Source organism: Orycteropus afer, unplaced genomic scaffold (genome assembly GCF_000298275.1).
Source record: "Orycteropus afer afer isolate SDZICR_OR568_19922 unplaced genomic scaffold, OryAfe1.0 scaffold00092, whole genome shotgun sequence".
NCBI lineage: Eukaryota > Metazoa > Chordata > Mammalia > Tubulidentata > Orycteropodidae > Orycteropus > Orycteropus afer.
In genome coordinates, this window is record NW_006921679.1 from 2,398,657 (window position 1) to 2,424,432 (window position 25,776).

At 37.2% G+C, this 25,776-nt stretch overlaps 1 protein-coding gene across 1 annotated transcript in view; it reads right to left on the reverse strand.

Moving 5' to 3' along the window:
• ZDHHC20 (zinc finger DHHC-type palmitoyltransferase 20) overlaps positions 1-25,776 on the reverse strand; it is a 55,416-nt gene that overhangs the window by 12,367 nt on the left and 17,273 nt on the right. The window contains exons 3-9 of the mRNA XM_007942512.1: positions 20,322-20,425; positions 15,732-15,852; positions 15,002-15,071; positions 12,669-12,701; positions 12,167-12,287; positions 7,180-7,312; positions 2,856-2,982 (exon numbers count right to left, since the gene is read on the reverse strand). Of these exons, the coding sequence (XP_007940703.1) occupies positions 2,856-2,982; positions 7,180-7,312; positions 12,167-12,287; positions 12,669-12,701; positions 15,002-15,071; positions 15,732-15,852; positions 20,322-20,425 (709 nt within the window). The remainder of the gene's footprint in view (positions 1-2,855; positions 2,983-7,179; positions 7,313-12,166; positions 12,288-12,668; positions 12,702-15,001; positions 15,072-15,731; positions 15,853-20,321; positions 20,426-25,776) is intronic.

A 25,776-nucleotide genomic window follows, 5' to 3' on the forward strand; every position in this document is an offset into this window, starting at 1 on the left:
TGGGAGGGGAGCTGTTGCATTGTAAATCGTGGTCAATGACATGAGACAAAGTATATGTGAACTGCTGTATGGAAAGTGAATTCGCTCTGTAAATCTTCACCCAAATCACAATAAATAAAATAAAATTTTAAAAAAAAAGGAAAAAAAAAATTCCAATGCTCCAACAAAAAATCTTAAGCAAAAAATCAAAAAATCTTAAAGAATGGAGAAGTAATGACCAATCTAAATTAACATGACACAAGGAGTGAAAGTGATCTGTGATGACCAAATAACAAAAAAACCTGGAAGAATACAACATTAAACATAATTAAAGAACAAAGGGAAAACACAGATAAAGAGCTAAAAGAAATAAGGAAAACAATTCAAGAACAAAATGATGATTTTTTAAAAAAGATACTGCAACTGAAAGGGACAGTGACTGAAATGAGAAACACAACAGAAAGACTTACCAACAAATTTAATCAGGCAGAAGAATGAATCCGTAAATAAGAGGTTAAGATAGTTAAAACTAACAGAGGCTGAAAAGCAAGGATGGAGGCTCAAGAAAGCTGAGCACTGTTTAATGGAATTAAGGAACAACAACAACTCAAGTTTTCCTGAAGGCAATTCAAAAACAGTTGCAGCAAGCAATGCATTTATAGAGAACTGCCAGAAATTCAAGCTAGATTCAGAACAGGATGTGGAATGAGGGATATCATTGCTGATGTCAGATGGATCTCGGCTGAAGGCAAAAAACACCACGAAGATGTTTACCTGTGTTTTACTGACTATGCAAAGGCATCTGACTATGTGAATTGGAACAAATTATGGATAACATTGTGAAAAATGAGAATTCCAGAACACTTAATTAGGCTCATGTGGGACTTGTACCTAGAACAAGAGATAGTCAACTTGAACATAAAAAGGAGATACTGTATGGAGGAGATACTGTGTGGATTAAAATCAGTAAAGGAATGTACTGAGGTTGTATCCTTTCACCATACTTATTCAATCTGTATGCTGAGCAAATAATCCAAGAAGCTGGATTTTATGAATAACATGGCATCATGACTGGAGGGAAACTACCAGTGATATGGAGATGACACAACCTTGCTTGCTGAAAGGGAAGAGGAGTTGAAGCACTTACTGATGAAGATCAAAGACTGAAGCTGCAGTATGGATTATACCTTGTGGTGCAGTGAATTACTTGGTATGGCTTTTGTAGCCATAGTCTTTGTAACTCCCACCATATTACTGGCTAAGACCATGCAAATAAGGTGCGTGGAACTCTAACGTGGGGATTGGTTAGTTTTGTCATTCTGTTAGGCTTAAAATGAGCCTTCCTAGAGACAGAAAGGGGGATCTCATTGCCATCAAGAGAGAAGAGCCAGAGGTGGAGTGAAGCATGTCTTGGGACCTGAGATCCCTGCACTTGACCTACTTGGCAGAGAGAGGGTAGAGACAATGAACAGGCAGAAACGACTGACTGACCGAGATGACCGGCTAAGATGACTGCAGAGGAACCAAGAGGCACAAGATATAGTTGCAGGCTTGCTGGCCCATGGAGCAAGAAAGCTGAGTGCCTTTGGGCAGGAGCCTTGCTAATGGAGTAGGGTGCACATAGGTGTACCTATCAGCAGAGCTGTAAGAGCTTTGTAACACTTGCCTGAGCAGGACAGAGGCCAGACCAAGAGGCCAAGGCCTAGAGAGGAATACCTGAGAGCACAGCAGAGGGGAGATTGTTCTGATCAAAGAATTAGATCCTGAGTGCATTCCTGAACCTGAATTGTAGCCTGTTTGGTTATTTTATTTCCGTAAACCTCATAATTGTGAGTACTGTTTGTGAGTTCTGTGTGGCCAATGCAACAAAATATAAACCCAGCACAGAAGTAGTGAGTGCCGTGGGAGGGACAGCTGATATCAGAATTAGTAAAAAGGTTGGAGGGTGGTGGCATTATCTGTCTTTAAGCAGTAAGCCTTGCACTGTTGATGATGATTTTGTCTCCCTCTTCTGAAGTTAGAGGAGGTCAGTGGAGGATGCTACCACCATGCCCTTTCTGTACACCTCAACATGAAGAAAATAAACATCCTCACAACTGGACCAATAAACAATATCACAATAAATGCAGAAAGGATTGAAGTTGTCAAGGATTTTATTTTACTTGGATCCACAATCAATGCCTATGCAAGCAGCAATCAAGAAATCAAATGACCTACTACACTGGACAAATCTGCTGCAAAAGACCTCTTTAAAGTATTGAAGAGCAAAGATGTCACTTTGAAGACTAAGGTATACCTAATCCAAGCCACGGTATTTTTAATCACCTCATATCCATGTATAAGACAGACTGAGAAGAGGTGATGCATTTAAATTATTACATTAGTGAGGAATACTGAATATACCATAGATTGCCACAAGAATGAACTGCCACAAGAATGTCTTGGAAGACGTATAGCCAGAAGGCTGCTTAGAAGCGAAGGTGGTCAGATTTTGTTTCACATACTCTGGAGATGTTATCAGGGGGACTAGTCCCCGGAGAAGGACATCACGCCTGGTAAAGCAGGTTAAAAAATTGTATGAAAATCTTGTATGATTATCTACTTCAAACAATTCTTTTCAAGGAAAAAAGAATGACTGTTTTTAAATAAATTATCTTTATTTTTTCTACTTTTTATATGCTCGAACTTTCCTTTATGCTATAAAAAAGAAAAATAATAAAAAATTTTATACATGATCATGATATTCTGAGTTTTCATTCTCAATGGCCCATAGATATGTAATCATATACTGTATTTTCTGAATATTAAGACTTTTCACCATAGAGACAATATCAGACTGTGTAATTCCTGACACACGTACTTTATAACTAGATTACCTGGAAAATATTGGAAGTAACCAGTATTTCTTTTCATCACCGAAGACTTCTCTCCAGTTTTTACTGCATCCAAGAGAAAAACCATTTCCATCAGGTCCATATGAAAATGTGGGTGCACGGAATGATTCTGTCACATTAAAAAAAGAAACAAACAAAAACTAGTCAATCTATTTCAGAATTACAGAGAGATGGAACAAACCAGTTTTTGTACTTTGTTTCTTTGACATAAAAAAGTATAAACATAACTAAAATAAAACAATATATTTGTAGCAATTAAAAGATAAAGTTATAAAACTTGTTTGGGAAAAAGAATCATGTGAACATTTCATCAACCTTGTAAAATGACAATGTCAAAATAATCACCTAATAGTACTGAAAACCTATTGAAGTATATGTAAGGTTAATTTACTTTTTTTTTTTTTGAAAGAAAAAAGAAAAATTAAATCCTGCAACTTCACTTATTCTTTATTTATGAATTGCCTACTGTGTACCTGATGGTTTTTGGGTTCCAAAGATAAATTTCTAAAAAAGAACCATAGTCTAATAATCTTTTTCAAACTTTCACAACACGTTAAGTGTTAAAATAGTCAATTGTGCACTGGGAGCACCAAGGTAAAAGAATCCAAATAGGGACGTGTGTGTATCGTGGGATGGTGGTAGGGGAAGGTGAAATATTGAAGAGATAACATTTGAGCTTCATCTTGAACAATGAATAGGAGATGAGGACGCAGATGGTAATTATAATCATTTAATTTTGGCTATAAAGGAAGTAGAGTGGGTGTTAGGAAAAGATACAAGTTTCATAAGAATGGTATTCGTTCATTCTTTTTTAAAAAAGAATGCATTTCATCATGTTTATAAGCTAGGATAAGAAACAGGGTGTTGGAGAGATTGATGATATAGAAAAGTAAAAATTGACAGAGAACTAGTTCTAAAGGTTAAATGTGCTTACAGAAAAGACATCTTTTCCTCAGAAATGAGAGGGAGGGTGACGACAGTGATGAGTATAAAAGCAGAAACATTTGCGTGGGGTTATAAAGGTGAGAAGATAAGAATTTAATTGCGACTACATCTAATTTTTCTTTGAAGAAGGACTCACGAAATAGGTAAGATTTGGGAAAAGATTTGGGAGAATGGCGAAAACTTAGAATAAATGTTGCAAGGAACCTGATCAGAGGACCTACATAAAATCCGTAGCTGGAACAATGTTGATGTCAGTGAGATTTTGTTCAGCTGCTTTCAACAGCTTTATGACTCATGGATAAACTGGGTGCTGGACTGATTCAGGTCATCCATCAACAAAAGGATTATGGGAGAAAGTCTAGGAGCAGAAGATTTGAGGATGCTGTCAGGCATTGTTAAAGTCATTTATAATAGTTTCTAGATTGGCAAAGGGTGAGCAATGAAACCATACGGTAAATAAAAATGTGGGAGGAAAGTCTTAAGAGAAGTTATTACATAAAAATGCAAGTACATCAGAGTAAAGAGGTGGGGGAGCTCAAAGGATAAAGGATTATGGTCAAAAGATAGAATATTTACATTTAAAATTTCAGGTATTCTTTAGATTCAAATGATTAAAAGGCTTACTGTGCAGTTATGGGAATGACTTATGGATAGCAAAGGTCACCAGAACAAAAAGGACCAGATTGCCTGTATGAGATGATGGCAGAAATTTGAATACTGGGAACGATAGGGTAAACTGGGGAAGGAAGGGCCTCATCAAATTGGAAAAGGGTGAGCTATGAAACCAGAAAGTAAAGAATCTCCAGGTTTGTAGGTGACAGGAAGAAGGGAAGAGGTGACACAGAATAAAATAACCCCCAAAGGACAGGACAACAAAAATGTGGATGTAGCAGTGGTAAACTAGGCAAAGATCAGGAACTTGGGGGATGAAGCTGTAAAGGAAGTGGTGTGCTAAAGCAGTACTTTTCAGTGTTCAAACCCTTTAATAGGCTATATGATAATTTAGTGTCTGGAAACCAGAATTTTTCATGAACTAGAACAGAAAATACCGGAGCATACTGCACAAAGCAGAGATTAATGCTGTTTTAGGAAATCTGAAAAATTTTTACTTATGTAATTTTATACATGAGTGTGCATGCACTAGGTCATGATATAAAATGCATTTTTTACTGTTGTCACTGGCAAGAAAGTTTGAAAAAGACTGTTCAAAGAGAACAGTTGGGTTTCCCAGGAAGCACCCACATCTCAAATACCTACAGGGCTTGGGCAGGAAACAAATGAAGCAGGCATGGTGGTAACTGTGGCAAATTAGTGTTCATGCCCCATCAAAAGCAACTGGCTACTACTTAGCTCCAACTGACTGATGCTACATTGGAAAATGGACCCACTGTTACCATATTCATCATTTTGAAAAGAAGAAATCCAGTTTTTCTGTGACATTTCTGAGTTTTCAGATACTGTAGGAAGTCTAATGGCTAGAGAATACCTTCTTCAAGATATTCTGTGATGAGGATATAAAGCAGATAATGGTCTAAGGAAGTTTAACTACACTGAAAAGGGATTGTTTTGGACACCTAGTGCCACTCTAACAGAAGATACCACATATGGGATGGCTTGAACAAGCAGTTTATTCTCTTACAAGTTTGGAGGCTAGAAGTCCAAGTTCAAAGTACCAGGCTCTAGGTGAAGTGAAGCCCCTCAAACCTTTTCAGCTCTGCCTCCTGCTCCTGGCCCACAGAAGCTGGAGGCTTTCCTTCATTTAGGCAGTTGCTGGCCGTTGAGGCTGACAAATCCAAGGTTGACAATAAAAAGGAACAGTCCCAATATTACCAAACAACATGGCAGACCACTAATTCAAGTCCAGAAAAAGTCCCAAGATTGGCAGGGCATGGCAGGCTGCTGAACAATGACTTGGTTACATGCAGGGTTCAAGCGTGCCAAAAAGCTAGAGACCTTTCCCAAAGCTACTTCTTATATACTGGAAGCAGACCACATCCCTAAAGCAGCTACCCAGCTTCTCTAGCAGATTCCACAATGGAGTTAATTACCAGTCTCACCATGAGGAATAACTACTCCAGCTGCCCAGCCATTCAACCAGGCCCACTCAAGTTGACATAGAACCTTAACTACCACAGTAATGAAGGTGTGATAGAAATGAAAGATGTTCAACAGTGGGAGGGTAAGATGGGGGAAGAAGGGCCAAGCAATCTTTAAACTGGGAGAACCTCATAATTTACATCATTTAATAACAAATTAAGACTAAAATGATCTAAATATAAAATTATGTTAAAAATCTCCCAAAAAAGGCCTGCCATCTTTCTATCTTAAAAACTGTACCCTTCCATTCTGATAGACACCCTGTTTGATGGCAAATAGTCTTTTAACTTTCTTATAAAACATTATAAATACAAATCCCTAATTCATATACTGGTACATTAACCAATACATAAATACTGAATTGTAGCTGATTATATGGCAACAGTTCAGTTTGAAAAATACCATCATCTTTGTACAGAAAATGTTTGTCCAATTATTTGAATACCTTACTGAATGGTTTCTCTGTCATTTTATTTTAAAAATGAGCCATAAAAGAGAATTAATTCTGATACTAGTAAAAAAAAAAAAGTTTGAATGACAAATGATACAAGATGGAAATGATTAAGTATGTCAAAAGTACTATTCCTAGCCTCAAAATCTTGTAACATATGCCAGTCAATTACATAACAAATTATGGGGAAAAAAAGGAAAGAATATATATGATGTTTTAGCTAAAATACAAGGTGTAATTAGGCTTTAGATATATTTTTTTGCTGAGAATGAACCTGCCGATGGTATGTCAATCTACTCTTTCATAGACTGATTGGAGAAGACATTTCTATAAATACGTGAAAACTGTATTACTTATTAAAATTTGGACAATATGGTTGAGTTCTCTACTTTTATCTATAATGCATCACTGAAAAACCATGTAAAAGTCAATCTCATTTCCTCAACCTTCTTCAAAATAATTAACTTTACATACTCATTGTTCCTCTCCAGCCACAGTTAATTTTAACACAACTACGCAACACTTTATCGTCACTTGACTATTGTTTTTCTCAGGGAGCTCTGGCAGCGCAGTGCCTAAGGCATTTGACTGCTAACCAGAAGGCTGGCGGTTCAAACCCACCAGCCACTCCTTGGAAGGACGGTTGGGGGGTTGGGCAATCTACTTCCGTAGTGAAACCCAAGGAGGGGTCGCTATGAGTCAGATCCCACTCGATGGTAGTGAGTTTTTGAGAGTTTGATGGTTCTTCTCTAGATTTCACATTCATTTGCAGTCAGTTTCCTAAGTAATTATAATTTATTTCAACCTACTGACCTATTGTTGTTCTATTTTTTCCAACTAGCCAGCAGTGGTAGCTGAAAAGTGACAAGACGCTGACGAAGAACATTGCAGACACAAAGAAAAGAAAAAGTACGTGGAATTTTGCACGTGTATCAGACAGTTCATTCTGAGGAAAAGAGAAAAAGAAGTTAATTCTGAGGATCGTCGACCTCTAAATTATACTCTTATTACTTAGTTTAAATAAAAATTGTTGATCCTACCAAAAAATCTGCCAAGTATGAGGAAAAAGAAAATAAATTAGATAATGTACCCACAAGCAACTGCTGCCAAGGCAGAGAACTGCTATCATCACAGTCGCGTATTTTCATTACGACACGAGAGTCATCTTCAAAACTGCTCTTATCTAAAAACTTCAGCAATATTTTCAGTAATAAAATAGCAAGATGGATTCTTATACTCAACAATCTACTTTTGTACTTTTATGCAAATATTCAGTCTGCCCAACATCCTAGACATATGAAGGTTTTCCCTCACCTATGCTAAAATGTATTTTAAATATATATATATATATATATGATGCTAACCAGAAACTAATTGTGATATATTTAAGTTTCCTCTTATACTCTTCTAATCTCATTTTCTAACCACTACAGCAAAGTTGCACATGGCCTCAGCTGGTTCGATTCCTATCCATTTCACCCTTCTTCCATTTCTGCAGAGCCTTTGTAGATAATTACCAAGTTTGATAAATAAGTTTACCATACGTATTAATGAATGAAAACACCTTCCTCTGTTCTTCTTCTTATGGCCATGTCCATTGAAACAGAAACAAATTCTTAACTTCAAAGAAACCAGTATCTATTAATAGTAGGTAGGTAAGTCTTTAAGTGCTAGCTTTTACACACAACTACACAGGCAAACCACCTACTCCATCAGAAAATGAGGCTGTTCTGGTTGACTTTAAAAGTCTGTACAAGTTATAAGAAAGGCTTTTAGCATTATTCTGACATTTATCTTTTTTCTCTTCTCTCCCACAGTATTTCAAAATCTTCTATACATATCAAGGAATTCTTGTATTTCCCCATCTCGTGAAGCAAACTATTACCACACATAATCATTATAAACATCACAAAAGAGATAATAAGAACATCATTGGCAATAACGTATTTTACCTTTGGACAATTTTCTGTAGATTTCCTGCGGCAAAGCTTGTGCAAATAAAGACAATGCATTAAGAAACCAATTTTTATACAGAATTACCCAAAACGTCAGCTTTTAAAATCATCTGTGTTTTGAAGGATCTTTAAGACGTTGCTCTGTAAAATCCATGTAGGGCTGTTCCTCAAAGAAAACACCCTGAATATGAAGTTCTTCAAGGAACCTTTAAATATACATACACCCTTTTCACTCAATTTTTAATACAAAGGATGTGTATCTGGGAGGGAATAAAATTGTTTTTGAAAACAGATTTAAAAAAACCAGTTCAGATTAAGTTTCTAAATGCCAGTATCTGATGGTTTCTTACCACGTTCACTGCATGCTACCTTGGTCAAGCCAGGATTACTGAAACAGCCTTTGAAATGCACACTGTATCTATTTTAACACTTGTTCCTTTATAGCATAGTTTCAACTCAGCAATCAGAGCTATCCTTTTAAAAGTCAAATAATGTCACTTCTCTGCTCAGAACACTCCAGTAGTTCCCTATTTCACCCAGAATACCAGCCAAAAATCCTTACAGTGACCTCCAAGATCCGACAACATGGAGCCACAGTTCTTAGAACTCCATGTGTCTGTCGCTCATTCTACTCCAGCCGTACTAGCTTCCCTTGTGTTACTCAAACACACCTGGGATGTGCCTGTCATGGGGCCTCTGTCCTGCCATTCAGATGTCCTCTCTGCCTGACATGCTGCTCTTCTCCAGAGGTTCAATAACTCTTTTACCATCTTTGCTCAAATTTCCCCTTCTTAGTAAAGGCTACTCTGATCACTCTTTTATACCAAAAGATGCCCCAGGTAAGAACTGTCCCCACACACTCACCAAATCCCTTTCACTGCCCTACTTTTGTTTTCTTCCTAACATTTACTTTCTGTAACACACAGGACAATAAATAAATACATTTATTATTTATCTCCCCCTGCTCAAAAGTAAGCTCTACAAAGACAGGACTGTTTGTCTGTTTGGATTACTGATAAGCAATTAAGTTCAAGGGCTTAGAACAATGCCTGGAACATAGTAAATGCTCAATAAATATGCACTGTGTAAATGAAGAGAATGGTAGATTTCAATTTACTACCATTTCCTTACTCATGATAAACTTAATTTTAAAAGCTACAGAATATTTATTCTTTGATTAATAAATCACATACTGCTTGAAGTTCCTGATAGAGAAACATGAAATTCTCTCATATGGACTTCACTCTTCTGGCCCTGAATTCTTTTCTTTTAAATCGGGCCACTGAGTACAGCTGAGTAGGTGGTAAGCTGAACAGAGATGCCAAGCTCAGGACAACAACAGAGGCCCAAATCCATGAGGCTGAGAGCATCCAGAGGAAGTGGCATTCTTCCCTGATACACACAAAGGCATTGTGGGTGCTAGCACCCCCTGATTTTATATACTCAAGTTTTTAAATTTAATATTTTGATGAAAATCTCTATAAAATATATATTTCCCAGGAAAAAATTGTGTTTGGTGACTGAGGGCCCTACTCACAACTTTCTAACTATGACTGTAAGCAGCAAGGTATGGTGGAAAGTGTCTTGAGGTTGGAACTGTTGTTGTTGTTTGCCGTCGAGTCGGCCCCAACTCATAGCGACCCCTCCTTGGGTTTCCGAGGCAGTATCACTACGGAAGTAGGATTGCCCAACCTTCCTTCCGAGGAGTGGCTGGTGGGTTTGAACCGCCAGCCTTCTGGTTAGCAGTCAAGTGCCTTAGCCACTATGCTACCAGAGCTCCTGAGGTTGGAATAGAAAGATGTAAATTGAAATTCTGGCTTTCTATACTATTAAGTACACAGCCTGGGGTATGTTATTTCTTCAATCTCAGTTTCCTATTCTGAACACTGCAATAATAATATCTCCTTCAAAGGGCTTTTAATGAGAGGAAATGTATGAGTAATTTTCACCACAATAATCCTCCCTTTAAAATCAAAGATTTAAATGTAAAAACAAAAGCATAAAAAGTACCAGAAGCAAACATGGGTGATTATTTGTATAAATTTACAATGAAAAGACTAAAGTGAGAAATAAATAGATGGTGGTGGGGGAAGCCTTAAAAGTGTCAAAAAATAAAACTTTGATTTGTCCCCCAAAACACCAATCAAACCAGAATTAGAAGCTGTAAACAGAAAACATGGAAGAAACATTTATAACCCATGACTGAATAAGGATTCATATCCTTTGGCATTCCCTTATGTATTCTGGGTATGAGTCCTTTGATGGATGTCTGCATTATAAATATCTTGTCCCAATCTGTAGCTTGCTTTTTAAATTGCCTTTCAATGAGATGAAAGCAGTTGATTTTAATAAAATCCAACTCATCTATCTTTTCTTTTAAGGTTGGTGATTCCTATGCTCTATTTAAGAAATCTTTGTCTACTTCAACATCAGGAGGCAAAGTTAATATTACACGGCTCCCTTCCCCAACTGTATACCCCAGAGGTTACTACTATTAGCAATTTCTTTTTCAAAATTTTTGTACTGTGTGTGGGTGAAAGCTTACAGAGCAAATTCATTTTCCATACAGCATTTCACACATATTTTGTCTCATAACATTGACTTCAATTCCCCACAATGTAACAACTCTCTTTTCACGTCTTCTCAGTAGTTACCTCTTCCCTGTCCTTCCCTCCCAAGCACTCCTGCCCCCTGAGCTGTCTCCCTAGGTTCTCTGCCCCTCTGTTCTCCCATGATTGGTAACTCCAAGGAATGTATCTTCCTGATATAAATGTTCATCCCGTTTACCTGTCTATTGTTTGGCTGGAAGCCACAGGAGTGAGTTCAGTTCCAGACTTGAAGGGTAACTAGGTAGGAGCCACAGTCTCAGGGGTCTAACCAGGCTCTATCAGACCAGCAAACCTCAACTTTTTAAAAATGATTTTGACCTGTGGCTACCTTTTCCCTCTGTCCTTCTTTCCTATGCATTTCTGCCTCTGTGCTATCTCCCTATGCAAATGCTGCTTCTGGTCTCCCATGATTTGACTGTTCTAAGGAGTGTACCTATCTGTCCTAAATGTTCACCTTACATGCCTGTGTACTATTTGGCTGGAACCCAGGGGAGTGATTTCAATTCTAGGCCCAAAGGGTGATTAAGGGCCAGTGTCTATCAGATTGTTAGCAATTTATTAATGCGTTCTCCCACAGGTGGTCTTTACACATACAATATGTATTTATATATGATCGCCTTGACAGCAGTGAGTTTGGTTTTTTTTTTTTTTGGTTTATACAAATAGTAACATACAATATATATTCTATGTATGCTTATATAGCACCAGATCTTAAAGATCATTTCACATAATTTCTCATCAAGAGCTTCTTTATTCTCTCTTAAGGATGAGCCTGCTCCTTTCTAACATATATCCTAGTTTTAGTAGTTCCCTACTGATGGGCATCTGGCTTGTTCTCAATCAACTGCCATGAAACAACGTTGTACAATCCACAGAGACAGGAAGCAGATTAGTGGTTATAGGGCCTGGAGGTGTCATTTTGTTACTGTCAGATTGGGTCTCACTGATTCAAAGCAAAGTATTACTTTCCTAAATGTAAGATAACTACTGGTAGCGTGTTGCTGAACCAATGTGGATCACTAAGCGAGAAGGTCACTAAACCCTGCTTAATATACATGTACAAATAAACATGTGTCTACAAAGGTAAATTTTAGCCGTCTTCTGATCCATTAAAAAATCTAACTGGTAAAATTGGAATAAAGCATATCTTCTTGTAATAAAGAATGAAATAAATCTTTACAAACACAGCATCTTACAAAGTGTCAAATATTATTTAAGTCAGAAAAAAAGACTTACCGTCCAAAATTTTATAAAGTACTGTAAAACTGTTGTAGCCACAAAAAGGCAATATAATAGGGAATACAATAAAAACAGCAGGAAAAATTTGTAATTAGAAAATCCCACACAGTTATTCACCCTAGAAGAATAAAGAAAGTCACACTATAGAAATAAGACAAATCAGAAAATTTAATAATTGTTACCTTATAAGGGGTCATCTGGAAAGTGTAAGGGAGCAATGTCTTGTATTTGTTTTTAATAAATTTTATAAGGAACAAAATTATCACATTTATTTGGAATTTTGGTGTTAATTCTTAAATACATTATTATTTGGGTTAAGGACATAAAAAATATTTTAAAAAGTATTTATATAAATACATACACACACATATAATCAGATCAATTTTATGTCTATGAATAATTAAAATGGCCTTCAAAATTTAGGAAAACTGAAGTAAATCACTCTAAATTTTCTCCTTCTCACCCCCACCCCCTTAGTTGATTTATTTTTTTTACATACCAAGGACAGTGATGATCCATCTTAAGAATACATCTAGGAAACAAATAGACATAAGAAAATCCATGTAGAAAAATTGCTGTTATTCTAATTTCTCATAATTTTCTCTTTATAAATATATCTTAAGAGAATCAACTGAGCAAACATTAGGTTACAGATAATTTCTGGTATTTTCATTTTTTCTACTGAGAATTTATTTCAGCATAGCCAACTGCCTTGGACTGAATCAGATGACAGTTACTATGCAGATCTGGTGTGTGGCACTTGGTATATTATTAGCTATAGAGGATTCTTACATGTGATTTTAAATGTGTGCATAAAGACAAAATTCTAGAAGCAAGAATGTCAAAACATTAACAATGATGGGACTGTAAATGGTTTTTCCCTCATGTTAAGTTTTACCCAATGGATAAGTACTATTATACTTTTACAATGGGGGGGAGGCCCTAAAATTTGCCCCTTTTGAGTACATGCATTCTATATTTATATAAATTTAGACCACAGATCATCTCAAATAATATAACAAATCGGTAAACTAATACTCAGAAGGTTAAGTAGCTTGACTAACAACCAAGGACTAACTAGGACTCTTTCCTTCAACATACCACCTTCTCACAAGGCAGTAAACTGTGCATGTGTGCACATGGAGTAGATTCTTTAAAAATTTTATGGGAAAAATGTCAGATGGTAATAAAAAAATGAGCTTCATGGTTTGTGAGTTTTTGTTTTTTTAAATACAGTGTTTTTGATGAAAGTTTACATAGTAAATGAGGTTTCCATTTGACAACTTTCCCAAATTGTTCAGTGACATTAGTTACATTTTTTTTAATAATATGTAAAGATGCTCTTTGTCTGAGTTCTGACTGTTCAGTTTCTAGTGCTCTAGTTTCCTGCCTGTTTATCTATTTACGCTGAGATGAGAATCTCAGCTTTAGAGTAACTGTTGACCTTTTGGTCTCATACAGATGGTTTTTTAAAGCAACATCCTCCTCAGGGGTAATATCCTTTCTTTTGTGTGCCAATCAGTTATTTTCCTAAAAGGTGACCTCAAGGGATAGCTTTGTTCAAGGTATCTCAGGGCACTGGGATCTAAAAAGCTTGCAAGCAGCCATGTAGATGCAATGACGGGTCTCTCCTCATCCAGGGCAAAGAAGAATGAAGAAAACCAAAAATGGATGGAAACAATTAGTTCAAGGGACTGGTACACCATGCAATCCTCAGCCTCCATGACTAGGAGACCAGAAGAACTAGATGGTGCCTGGCTACCACTGTCAATCACTTAGAGGGGGATCTATATAGGAGATCCTGGATAGAGCAGGAGAACAATGTGGAACAAAACTCAAAATCATTTAAAAAAAAAGGGGGACCAGGTTTGCTGGTCTGATAAAGCCTGATGGAACCACTGGGACTATGGCCCCTAACTGCTCTTCAGGTCTGGAATTGAACCCACACCTGTGGCTTCCAGCCAAACAAAAGACAGGCATATGAGCTGAACATTTACATTAGGTAGATACATTCCTTGGAGAGATCAATCATGGGAGAATAGAAGGACTGTGTATGCACAAGGAGACAGCTTGGGGGGCAGGAGTGCATGGGAGGGAAGGACACAGGGAAGAGGTGGTTACAGGGACAAAGTGGGAGGAGAGCTTTTGCGTTGGAGATTACAGTCAATGTCACGAGACAAAGTCTATGTGAACTGCTGTATGGAAGATGAATTTGCTCTGTAAATTTTCAACCAAATCACAATAAAATAAAATAAAATAAAAAGAGTATCTCAGGGCGAAAGTCTCAGGAAGTCCTCTATCTCAACAAACCAGTCACTCTGGACTTTTTAAGGTCTGTTTGCAGTATTTTCCTGTTCGATCTTGGTCCATCTACTGTGGCCCTGATGAGAAAGAACAGTCAGTAACAGTAACAGTCAGGTAGTCAGGCTCCATCTAGTTATTCTGGTCTGGTTTGTGAGGTTTTAATATCAACATTAAAAATGAAACGGCAAAACTGTCATGGTTTTTAAATCCAGTAAACCAAAGTTGTCTTTCTCAAGACAGTTATCACTACCTGCTCATCAATAAGCACAGGAAGCATATTTAAAGCTGAAGAAAATTCTATTAACTAGTACAGAAACTGTTACCAAAGATTGCTTCTGGGTATACTCTAGCCTACATGAATATTTCTGTTAGCCCTTTAAGCACAGCAAGTAATGGGAAAGGCAGTTAAGTTTATACTTAACTGACTTGTTAAGTATGAACTATAGAAAATGTTCTTTTCCCTTCCACTCTCCCATGAGCAATCTCCAGTGTGGGCTGAATGACAACAAATGAGTGAGTCACACTTACATGTCACATGCTGAGCAGTGATGTGCACGATCAGGTTTAATCAACTGACATCTTTCGCAGTATCTGATGGCTACATTTAAGAATTAAAAGGAAGTTGTTTGAAGGATATACAAACTTAAGTATTATGCCTATAACTTGCTTTCATTTCTTTCAGAAACAATTTTGGGAAATTGACAACTAATAATTTTTAAGTAATAGCAAAACGCACTGGAGAAGGTCTCAAATCAAAATATCATGAGATAAAAGACCTAAGAAATGCAATTCACCCCAACAATTTTCACAGGAAAGACTAGAACCAGAGCAAATAAATGACCCTGAATGCATCTCTTTGCCTTATTTTCTTCTGCTTCTCCTCTAAGTTAACATATTCTTGATTTTGTATAATTTTTTATTACTCAGTGATGACACACAATATTCAAATTCAAACCAGATTTTTCAAATAAGGGTGTGCTAAGAATAATACTTGAAAGTCTTAGCTATAAAGGGTTTTTTTTTTTTTTAAAAAGGGAGGGGATGCAGAGAAAAGAGACTTGCATTAAGGGGAACCCGTAAGAACATCTATATACTACATATCTACAACCCTGAAATAACTTAAAAGATGCAGGAGACAGGGAAATTTTGTTCCTGCAGATGTCATTTGTGGCAATCATAGCATCCATTTAATAGCAGAAATGAATATATTAAAAAAAAAAACATTTAGAAAGAAAAGCTTAAGAGCTGCTGCCCTTACTCCTGGAAGCTGATGTAGTATAGATAGGTAAGGTCCTTGCTGCTCTTCTCAAAATTTCTTGTTGTCTTTCTTGGCTGAATTCCTTTTCATAACGTTCCTTTTCAGAATGGGATAAGTAGAACTATAAAAAGAGAGAGAACTATTCATTTTTCACCCTACGATAATATTAATACCATGCTCAGAAAAAGTTTTATTCAGAGGAGAAAAAAAGACCAAAAATACTGTTTTATGAAGGCAAAATTTGTGTTCAAACTTAATTTTAAGAAGTTAAATCAAGCACATTTTAATAAAAACTACATGCCTCTGATAGATTAAAAAATATTTGCTCTTTCAAAAAAGTATTTTGCTCTAAAAATATGTATTTTAATAGCATTTTATCTGAAAAGTACATACCAATACTAATGGCAAAGACCATGGGCTAAATACTTTGGTGTCTTTGTTTTACTTTGCTGTAAGATTAAACTCCTCCATCAAAAGAGCTTAATATATACTTTTTATTAGTAAAAATTTTGTTGTTGGAAGGTCACTGGCAAGAGATCTTCAAGTTTTAAATTTTCACATGCTTCTGGGTGATAGGAAAAATCACAGGCACGGAATCCCACTATTTTCTGGCCAAATATTTCCATGAGGTCAATAGGTCATTCTTTTGTTGTGGAAAACATATACAGTAAAACATACCAATTCAACAGCTTTTACATGTACAATTCAGTGACACTGATTACATTCTTTGAGTTGTGCAACCATTTTTACCTCCTTTTCTGAGTTGCTCCCCCTCCATTAATATAAACTTACCGCCCCTAAGCTTATCTAAGCTTCTGAATTGCTGTTGTCACTCTGATCCCTCAAAAAGTAGTTTTTAAAAGAGCATAATGCTCAAGTCAGACATTTTTTTTACTTGTTTAGCTAAATTATTTGATTTTGAGAAAACTTTAGGGCATATTTTCTGGTTTAAGGTTTAAAGATGATCTCACCACAATAGTTTCAGGGGTTTCATCCAGCCCCATGCCTCCAGAAAGTCTAGAGTCCATGAAAATTTGAAATTCTTCAACAGATCACTCTCTTGCTACTTTGTTTTAGCTATTACTGCTTTGTTTTAATGGACAGGATTACTGCATCCAGAATCATCATGGACTGTCAAGGCAAACATAGTCTTTTTCAGGGAGAGATTCCTTCTTGGAGTTGTTTCTAGTTTCCATTTTTTAGCATTTGTTCTCCCACCAGATGGCCAGCTTCTGGCTCATTTCTTTTAATAGCATTTTCTCTAAAAAGCACTTGTTTAGTTGCTTCTTTCCTTATCACCCAGCAGTTCAAGGACTGTCAAGTTTTATGTCTGACAAGGAGCTCTGTGTTCCTATCAATCTTCATTTTTCCGATTTTTTTTTTCAACTAAGTAATTTGAGATTTGTTTGATTCTGTTCCTTAATTTTTTAAATAGGGCTCTGCTTGAAAAGGCTCAAGGAATCATGAATAGAATTTTATTTTTCATATTTAGGCCTACCTAGGAGCTCTGGTAGCGTAGTGCCTAAAGCATTTGACTGCTAACCAGAAGGCTGGTGGTTCAAACTCACCAGCCACTCTTTGGAAGGAAGATGGGGCAATCTACTTCCATAAAGATACTACCTCAGAAACCCAAGGAGGGTCGTTGTGAGTTGGATCTGACTTGACGGCAGTGAGTTTGGTTTCATTTGGTTTTAGCCTACCTGCTAACTTAAATACAAAAAATTCACATACTTGGGCTACCTTTTTATCAGTAACAGCATGAGCTTAAATTCTGTTATAAATAAGGTAGTGACTTGGCAGAGAAGAGCCCTGATTGGGTCCCTATGGAGGCTTATGGAATTTCCTAAGATTGCATAATTACTGGCAGAGCTGACATCAAAACGTAGGTCTTCTGAGTGCTATTACAGTATGTTTCCCTCTACACGAGGTAAGCGCTCTTGCTTTTTTGTAGGCTATTACTCTAACTAAAATGTCACCCTTTAGTAACAGAATATATATTTAGATTACCTAGTTTATGGCTTGGCTCCCACAATCAGCTCCTGATGGCACAAACAATTCCCAATGACTTAGAAAGGTCAAGAAGCAACTTGGAGAACTGAACAGGGCAGAAAGGAGTTGGAAAAGACTCACACCACCTTAGAGCTGGGAGAGACTTATCAAACCTAGCACAGGCAGGGGTTTTCGCTATACTTCAACACATCTCTTCAGAAATACTTGCAGATAGAAATACTTTCCTATTTTAAGAGACTTCTAACTCATCTGAAAGTTCCTCCTTCACATTAAGCAGAAACTGACCACTGGAACTTTCAAGCAGAATATAGAAATCACATGGTCTGATGTGAATTAGGTCAGTATCAATCATGAGATTAAGCAAATGGACGGCAGTTTATAGCATAACTTTAAGGGTACTGATCGATTACCAAATGTCTTAAGAATATATTGTTTGACTTACGGTTTATTTTACCCCTTAAAACAAAAGCACTTGATAGAAAAAATGCAAAAGACTGTCTGACGCCATCTACCAATGCTGAATGTATACATAAGATCCAGCCAATCCACTTTAGGCATCTACCCAAAAGAAATGCAGATGTATGTTCTCCCAGAGACATGCATCAGAATGTATCCAGCAGCCCTATGTGCAACAGCCCTAAACTGAAAACTCCCCAAAGGCCTATCAACAGGTGACCTGGTAATGAAGCAGTTACGCAATATACAACAACATGGATGGATCTCACAAATACAATGTCAATGAAAGAAGCCAGACATATAAGCATTTGTACTGTATGATTCCATTTATACAAAATGTGAAAACAGGCATAACACACCCATGCAGTTAGAAGGCAGTACAGTGGATACTTATGAGTGGGTAACTGGGGCAAGCATGAAGTTTGTAAGGTATGAGTAATGCTCTGTTTCTTGAACTGGGCGCTGGTTACACATGTGTGTTCAGTTTGTGAAAATTCAGTGAATGTATACTTATGGATGTCTTTATATATATGTTCTTCATTAAAAAGTCAAACAGATATTGGTATTTTCAATGATACGATCTATAATGTTGAATGAATTTTGATGAATTTAATAAGAAGATAAAGAATTATATCAGCATCATCAATCATCACCTAACATTTGAGTGCTAACCCTACAGTCCCCAAAACCTATCACTGTGGAATTGATTCCAACTCACAGTGACCCTATAGGAAGAGTAGAACTGCCTCATAGGGCTTTCAAGGCTGTAATCTTTACAGAAGCAGATTGCCTTATCTTTCCCTCACAGACTAGGTTTGAATTTCCGACCTCTGGTTAGGAGCCTAGCACTTAACCACTGCACCATGAAGGCTCCTCCAACCATGTCAGGTACTATGTTAATGTGAAATTAAAATTTAATGTTTCAACATGACAAAGAGAGGCCACCATTAAGACCAGTAAAAAGGCGGGCCCCAGTTCCTGGAAAATTACATCAGTCGTCCACACTCCCGCCAGAAAACCAAAGTATGAACCCACCAATGACCTGTAAAACTATGTTAAAATAACCGATCACTTGTATTTTGTATTCGCGCCGAAATATAAACTGGCCTATCACTGGAATTCCCTTTGTCCACCCCTGTCCCCTAACCAATCCCTGATACCCCCACCACCCTCTCGTTCCTCCGCCCTTTCCGAATATTTCTTTAAATAGTATGTGTGTTGGAAGCTGGGGGCTCTACTCCTCTGCCCCTGCGTGGGATATGAGTCGAGCCCCAGCGCGCTGGAACTCCGAATAAACTCCTCCTGCTTTTGCATCAAGAGACGTCTTTCGTGAGTGATTTCGGGTGGCGTTATCCCTGACTTGGGTTGGGGAAGCCCTGCCGTGGGGGGGAACCCAACATTAAAAGTTTTATACGGATAAATCTCAATCTTCACAAACATCATTCAGAGATAGGCACTAGCTTCATTTTCAAATGACAAAACTGAGGTTTAGAGAGAGAATACATTAGAGGAGAAAATCAAACTCACGTTTGAGTCTATGCTCTTAACCATTTTGCAGTACTAAATTTTAGGTGAAAGATTTCAATCTGCAATGTCAGGATAAAGGAGAAATATCAGTCTTAAAACTTCACTGTATGTAAATGTTTACTCATATTCTTTCCAAATGAAATGTCCAATTAGAAGTAACCCTAATCATATCAAGGTGTAATGAGGAACAGGCTAGAACACTGATCTCCTGTAATCAAAACAGGTTTAGATGCAGCATCTTTGTTCAGGTCTGAGAAAATGTTAATGTCATGTTTCTAAAACATAAGCTCTCCTTTCCTAACTCAATTTATCATTTAAGACTTTTTACTTCGTTAACCTAAAGCATGTCTTTAATTTAAGAAAACACAGTATGGTAGAAAAGTAGAGTACAGCTAAACTTTAGACACTATTATCAATCTTTTACTAGGCTATGACAGTAGGTTTTAACTGAAAATCAGCTAATGATGAGGTGTTACCGAGTATTTCATGAATGGAAACAAACAAGTGCATTATGTAAAGTTTTAACAGACGTAACACAAGGGAAAATCATTCCATAATCAGTTAAAGCATTTGGTAATTTACCGACATCGAATTTACCTCTTTGGAGGGGGAAGCGGGAGATGTGAAAATTGTCATCCAATAGGACCATACAAACATAACAAAGAACAGATGGAAAGCCACAAGGTAAACAACGGCCTTTCCTGGTAAATAAAAACAAACAACATTTCATTGAATGCAGGTGAAAACAGGAAAATACAATACAATAAAACACAATTACTTCAGGAGACTTAATCCAATAAGAAATTTAATTAAAACTGATTGAAAACATCAAATATACAAATTCCCTTATCTGTATGAAGTAACATTACTAGATACAAAGAAATATTCTGTTCCTGCATTTAAGGGCTATTAGCCTGATGCTTGACATGGGTTTTAATTTAATTAAGTTGTTAGAGATTTTTTAAGTTAAAACATTTCCTTTATATATATATATTTTTAATTTCAAGCTATCCCTAAAAAGCCAGATTTCAAATATGCCTTAAAATTATTTAAGATGGCATCTATCACTATGAACATTAAATGCAAAGAACTGTAAAAAGAAGTCATCATAGCCATGAATAATGAGTGAATTTGAAAAGCTCAATTCCTGCACTGTCCTGTATTCTAAATTTTATCCTCATTTTCAACATAAGCTAACAAGAAAAATTTTTAGGGGCTTTCAATTTCCTGCCTTGTTTCCCTAGGTGTTAATGTAACATTACAATTATCTTTCCCCTTCAAATGTTAACCACTGATACAACTTAATGCTTTTTGTTGTCTTGTATGGTTTCTCTACTTGGAAGAAGTGGTAGGCTTTCCCTAAGAAGAACGAACTACCTATAAAGTGGCTTAAGCTTTTTTTATTTTTTTTTCATTTTGAATATAGCACCACAAACCCAGCAAAAAAAATAAAAAACACTCAAACATAAACATTTTAAATTCTACTCACTTTTAAAGTTTTCAGATCAAATGCTACTTCTTCCACAAATGCCTTCCCATTACTGTCAGAATTTATTACCCTTTCATACTACACTCTTCAAATAATTTGCTTATACTTTGTTCCATTAAAATTAGTTGCTTAATATTGATGAGCTGATACATGGAAGGTGTTCTGGTTACCTAGTGCCACTCTGACAGGAATATACCACAAATGGGATGGCCTGAACAAACAGGAGTTTATTCTCTTACAGTTCAGGAGGCTAGAAGTCCGAGTTCAAAGTGCCAGGCTCTAGGGGCTGGGTGAAAGCCCCTTGACCTTGGGCTTCAGCTCTGCCACTTGCTCCCGGCCAACTGAAGCTAGAGGCATCTCTTCACTCAGGCAGCTACTGGCTGCTGAGGCTAACAAGCCCAAGGTCGAGAAAAAAAAATGGCACAGTCCTGATGTTACCAAACCACACAGCAGGCCACTGACAAGTCCATTTTAAGTTCCAAGGTCAGCAGAGCATGGCAGGCTGCTGAACAACAACATGGCTACATGGAGGGTCCAAGCGTGCCATAGGCTAGAGACCATTCCCAAAGGTACTTCTTATATACAGGAAGCAGACCACATACCCAAAGCAGCTACTCAGCTGCTCCAATAGATTCCACCCTGGAGTTAATTACCAATCGCATTATGGGAAATAACTACATTCAGCTGCCCAGCCACTCAACCAGGCCCAGCCAAGTTGACACACAAACTTCACCACCACAGAAGGCATTTAGAACAGTGCCTGCTACATAAGAGTGTTCAATAAATACCGCCTATTATTGTTACAACACTCAGATGTCTTAATTTTTTCTTCCCTGCATTTGGTTCTTCTTGTACATTCTAAAATTTAAAGGCTGATAAAGTGTTCACTGCTTTGCAGTGAAGTGAGAGGCAATAAGAACAATGTAGTGAGGTATTTATAAAGCTTTCATTCAAAGTACTGTCCTTTCTTTGGTCTGAGATTATTTTCCTCTAAATTTTTGGTTTAAAAATGTTCTTTTGAAAATAAAATAATGTGACATTGATACTCCTTGCTTGGACTCCAAAATTTTCTTTTGAAATTGTTTCAGTTTATGAAGTCCCAAGGTCTTTCCTTTTCTCAAGATAACAGAAACATCATCCATACATTTGACTTATGCAGGAACCCAGGGGTCAGGTGACCCTTCTCTCACATCTTGCAGCTCATCAGTACCCCAAACCCAAAACCAAACTCACTGCCATGGAGTCTACTCTGACTCATATAAGACACAGCAGAAACCAAGAAGCTTCCAAGGCTGTAAATCTTTACAGAAGCAGACTGCCACATCTTTCCCCAGAGTGGCTGGCGGGTTTGAACTGCTGACCTTTTAGTTGGCAGTTAAGCCCTGTCCCACCAGGGCTCTGAAATCAATACCAAGTACTTCTAAGTTTTATCTTGACAACTTCTTCCTTGTTCAATGCCTCATTATTTTTACTGCCAGCACAATAGTTAGTAAATTCTTGCACATCTCATTTTGATTACTGCAAAAGTCAATTGGTCTCCCTGCCTCGTCTCTCTTGCTTCTAATTCATCTTGATGCCAGCGTAAACTGTGTTGCTCATAATTTCTTTCCCACTTGGCTGCGAAATTCCTGGAAATAACTCCATCTGCATCCTAAAACTATGGGACTTCACAGTAACTATATTTGCCTACAGCTACTCAATCACTGGGCAACACGCCGTAGTGCTATCCATAAGGTCGCTATGAGTTGAAGCTGACTCAACCACAACTAGCAACAACAACAAAACTCAATCACCGTTCCAACCTACTGAACATACCTTGTTTCTAACCCTTGCAACAGTCCTGTAAGGCATTCTTTCAGTTAACATATGCAAAAACTGACACTCAAGAGATGTAATATCTTGTCCACTGTCACTTAGCTACAAAATGATAAAGCGAAGATTCAAAACCAAATCTGCTTGATAGCCAAACCAACTTTCTTTTCACCATGTCATATCTAAAAGTGTATTTTCTCTACTTCCTTAACATCAGTTTAATAATGGTCACATCCTCCTTCTGAGCCAGGGCATGATAAAATACTAACCACAACTTCCTTCTTTCTAACAAATTTTGCTCTTTTCCCTCTCACTCAAAATTCTGGTATCTCGAAATCTGCCATTTTCTATCCTGTCAGCTGCCTCCATGCTAAAGCCATGGCCCACCCAATAGACTCATTATCATCTTAGATTCCCCCCGACTTTGATCACAGGTGCCTTGTTGTTGTTAGCTGCCACTCAATTTGGCTATGCCTTACAGCAACCTCACATGAGTAACAGAACTAAATGGGGCCCAGTCCTGCATCATCTCCATGATCTGACATGTCTCAGCCCACTGTCTAGGCTACTGTGTCGTATCTGAGCCCCCTCCACCCTGAGGGGCTCATGTTCCAGCACTATCTTGGACAATGTTCTGCTGTCATTCCTAAGGTTGTCATTGGCTAATTTTCTGAAGTAAAACACCAGGGCTTTTCCCCTAGTTTGTCTTGATCTAGAAGCTTCATTGAAACCTGCCCATCATGGAAAACCCTATTGGTATTTCAGGACCAATGGGATTGCTTCCAGCATCGCAGCAACACAGAAACTGTCATGGTAGGACAAACTGCACTTTGCTAACTCCTAAATCTGGGCAAACCCTACCTCCTTTCCTCCTCTTTCCTGTAATTACTAGTATTGGTGAAAAGTCTTAATCTGAGGCTGAACTAGCCTCCTTTATCAAGCCCACCACCTAGCACATATCAGAATTTCCCCTTTTCATTAACATTTTATATTGTTCATTCTGAGTTGGACACTTACTTGGTCCATCAATTCTTTAAATTTATCTCTATCTATCTCCTATAGAAACTGTTTTAGGCCTCTCTCTTACTCTTCTTACGTTTTTATTTCCATCCCAAATCCATCTCTTAGGAAATGTCACCTCTGACGTCACTCTTAACTTTTTCAAATTCCCTTGCCTTGCCTCAAAATTTTTCTTCATATTCACTTAGCTTTCCTTCTCTTATCCTGTTACAGAGTGTTCTTCTCCAAGGTCAGTATCATTATCAGTGCTTTTCATTCTAGTCGCTTCCCTTCCTTTCTCCTATGCACTGTTGCCCATTAACTATTCCCGTACTACTTAGCATTTTTCATACCTTCCTCTGCTTCCCTTCAGGCTACAAACATGCTGAATTCCCATTCTCCTTTCTTTAAACAAACACCTCCTTCAATCTTAATTTCTTCACAAAGTATATCATCTCTTCTTTCCTTTAAAGTTCCTTAACACCAGATTAAACCTGTTGCTGTCCAGTCAAATCCAACTCATGGCAACTGATGTGTATTGAGCATGGAACTGTGTTCCAGAGGGTTTTCAATGGCTTATTTCTCCGAAGTAGATCATCAAGTCTTTCTTTCTTCTGAGGTGCTGGGGGGTGGATTCAAATTGCCAATCTTGCAGTTAGCAGTCAAGCACATTAACTGTGTCCACCACCCAGGAACTCCTATCACCAAATTACTCTCCTTATATCTGGTTCTACATTTAATAACCCATTAAAACAGCTTTGGAAAAGGTCATTATCTTTTTTTTTTCCCCCCAACTGTCTCAATTCTTCTTTGGTCTTTATTCATTATCCAGCTTTTGTATGCGTAGACACTAGGGGAATGCATCTGGGTCCCCACTTACTTTACTGCTTAGCAGTATCTGTGCACTTCCTAGGTAACTGCAATAATTGAAAGAGTTCTGATTAAAGCATATAATTCTTAGCACTTTTTGCTTACCCAATTTATTTTGAAAGTTTTTAAGCTCTCAGAATAGTAAAATGAACACCGGTACATGCTTCACCTAAATTTACCAAATATTAAAGAGTCAGTATCTTTTAATTACTAAATCCAGTATCCCTTCTCAATCCTTAATCTATCTACCTAACCATTCAGCATTTGATGCAATGATGCACCTATTTTCATTTCTATTAAAACTCTATTACTGAAACATTACATTTTAAGAATGTAATATTGCATCTAAGTTGCAATAATATTTATTAGAATATCTCATTTTAAAAACGCAAATTTTAAATTTACTTAAAAGAACCCATAATTCTACCGTCTTAACATATCAATCTTTTGCTTTTGGCCGGGGGCATTTCCAGAGAAATGAAAAACTGTACATGGATCTGCACAAGATCCAGCAAAGGGTACAGTGGAGTTTCCCAAAAGACTACATGACTGAGGTGGAAGTAAGTATGAGACTCTAGCTGTTTTTGATTAAGCTGACAATAAAGAAATGTATAGAAATATAAAACAATGATACTTTCCTCATTATATATTTTTTTGTTTTGGAAAATAGTTATTTTTCATAAAAATGTTATTGATGTTAACATGTAATGGCGTATTATTATTAAATATTTTACTAAATAAATCTTTTAACATTTTTTTCAGTTTTAATTAATATAGAATATGTCAATAGATATAACCCACATAAACCATAACTCTTTGGGGTGCTCAATAATTTTGAAGGGTGTAAGGGGTCCTGAGGTTAAAAAGTTTGAAAATCCCTGC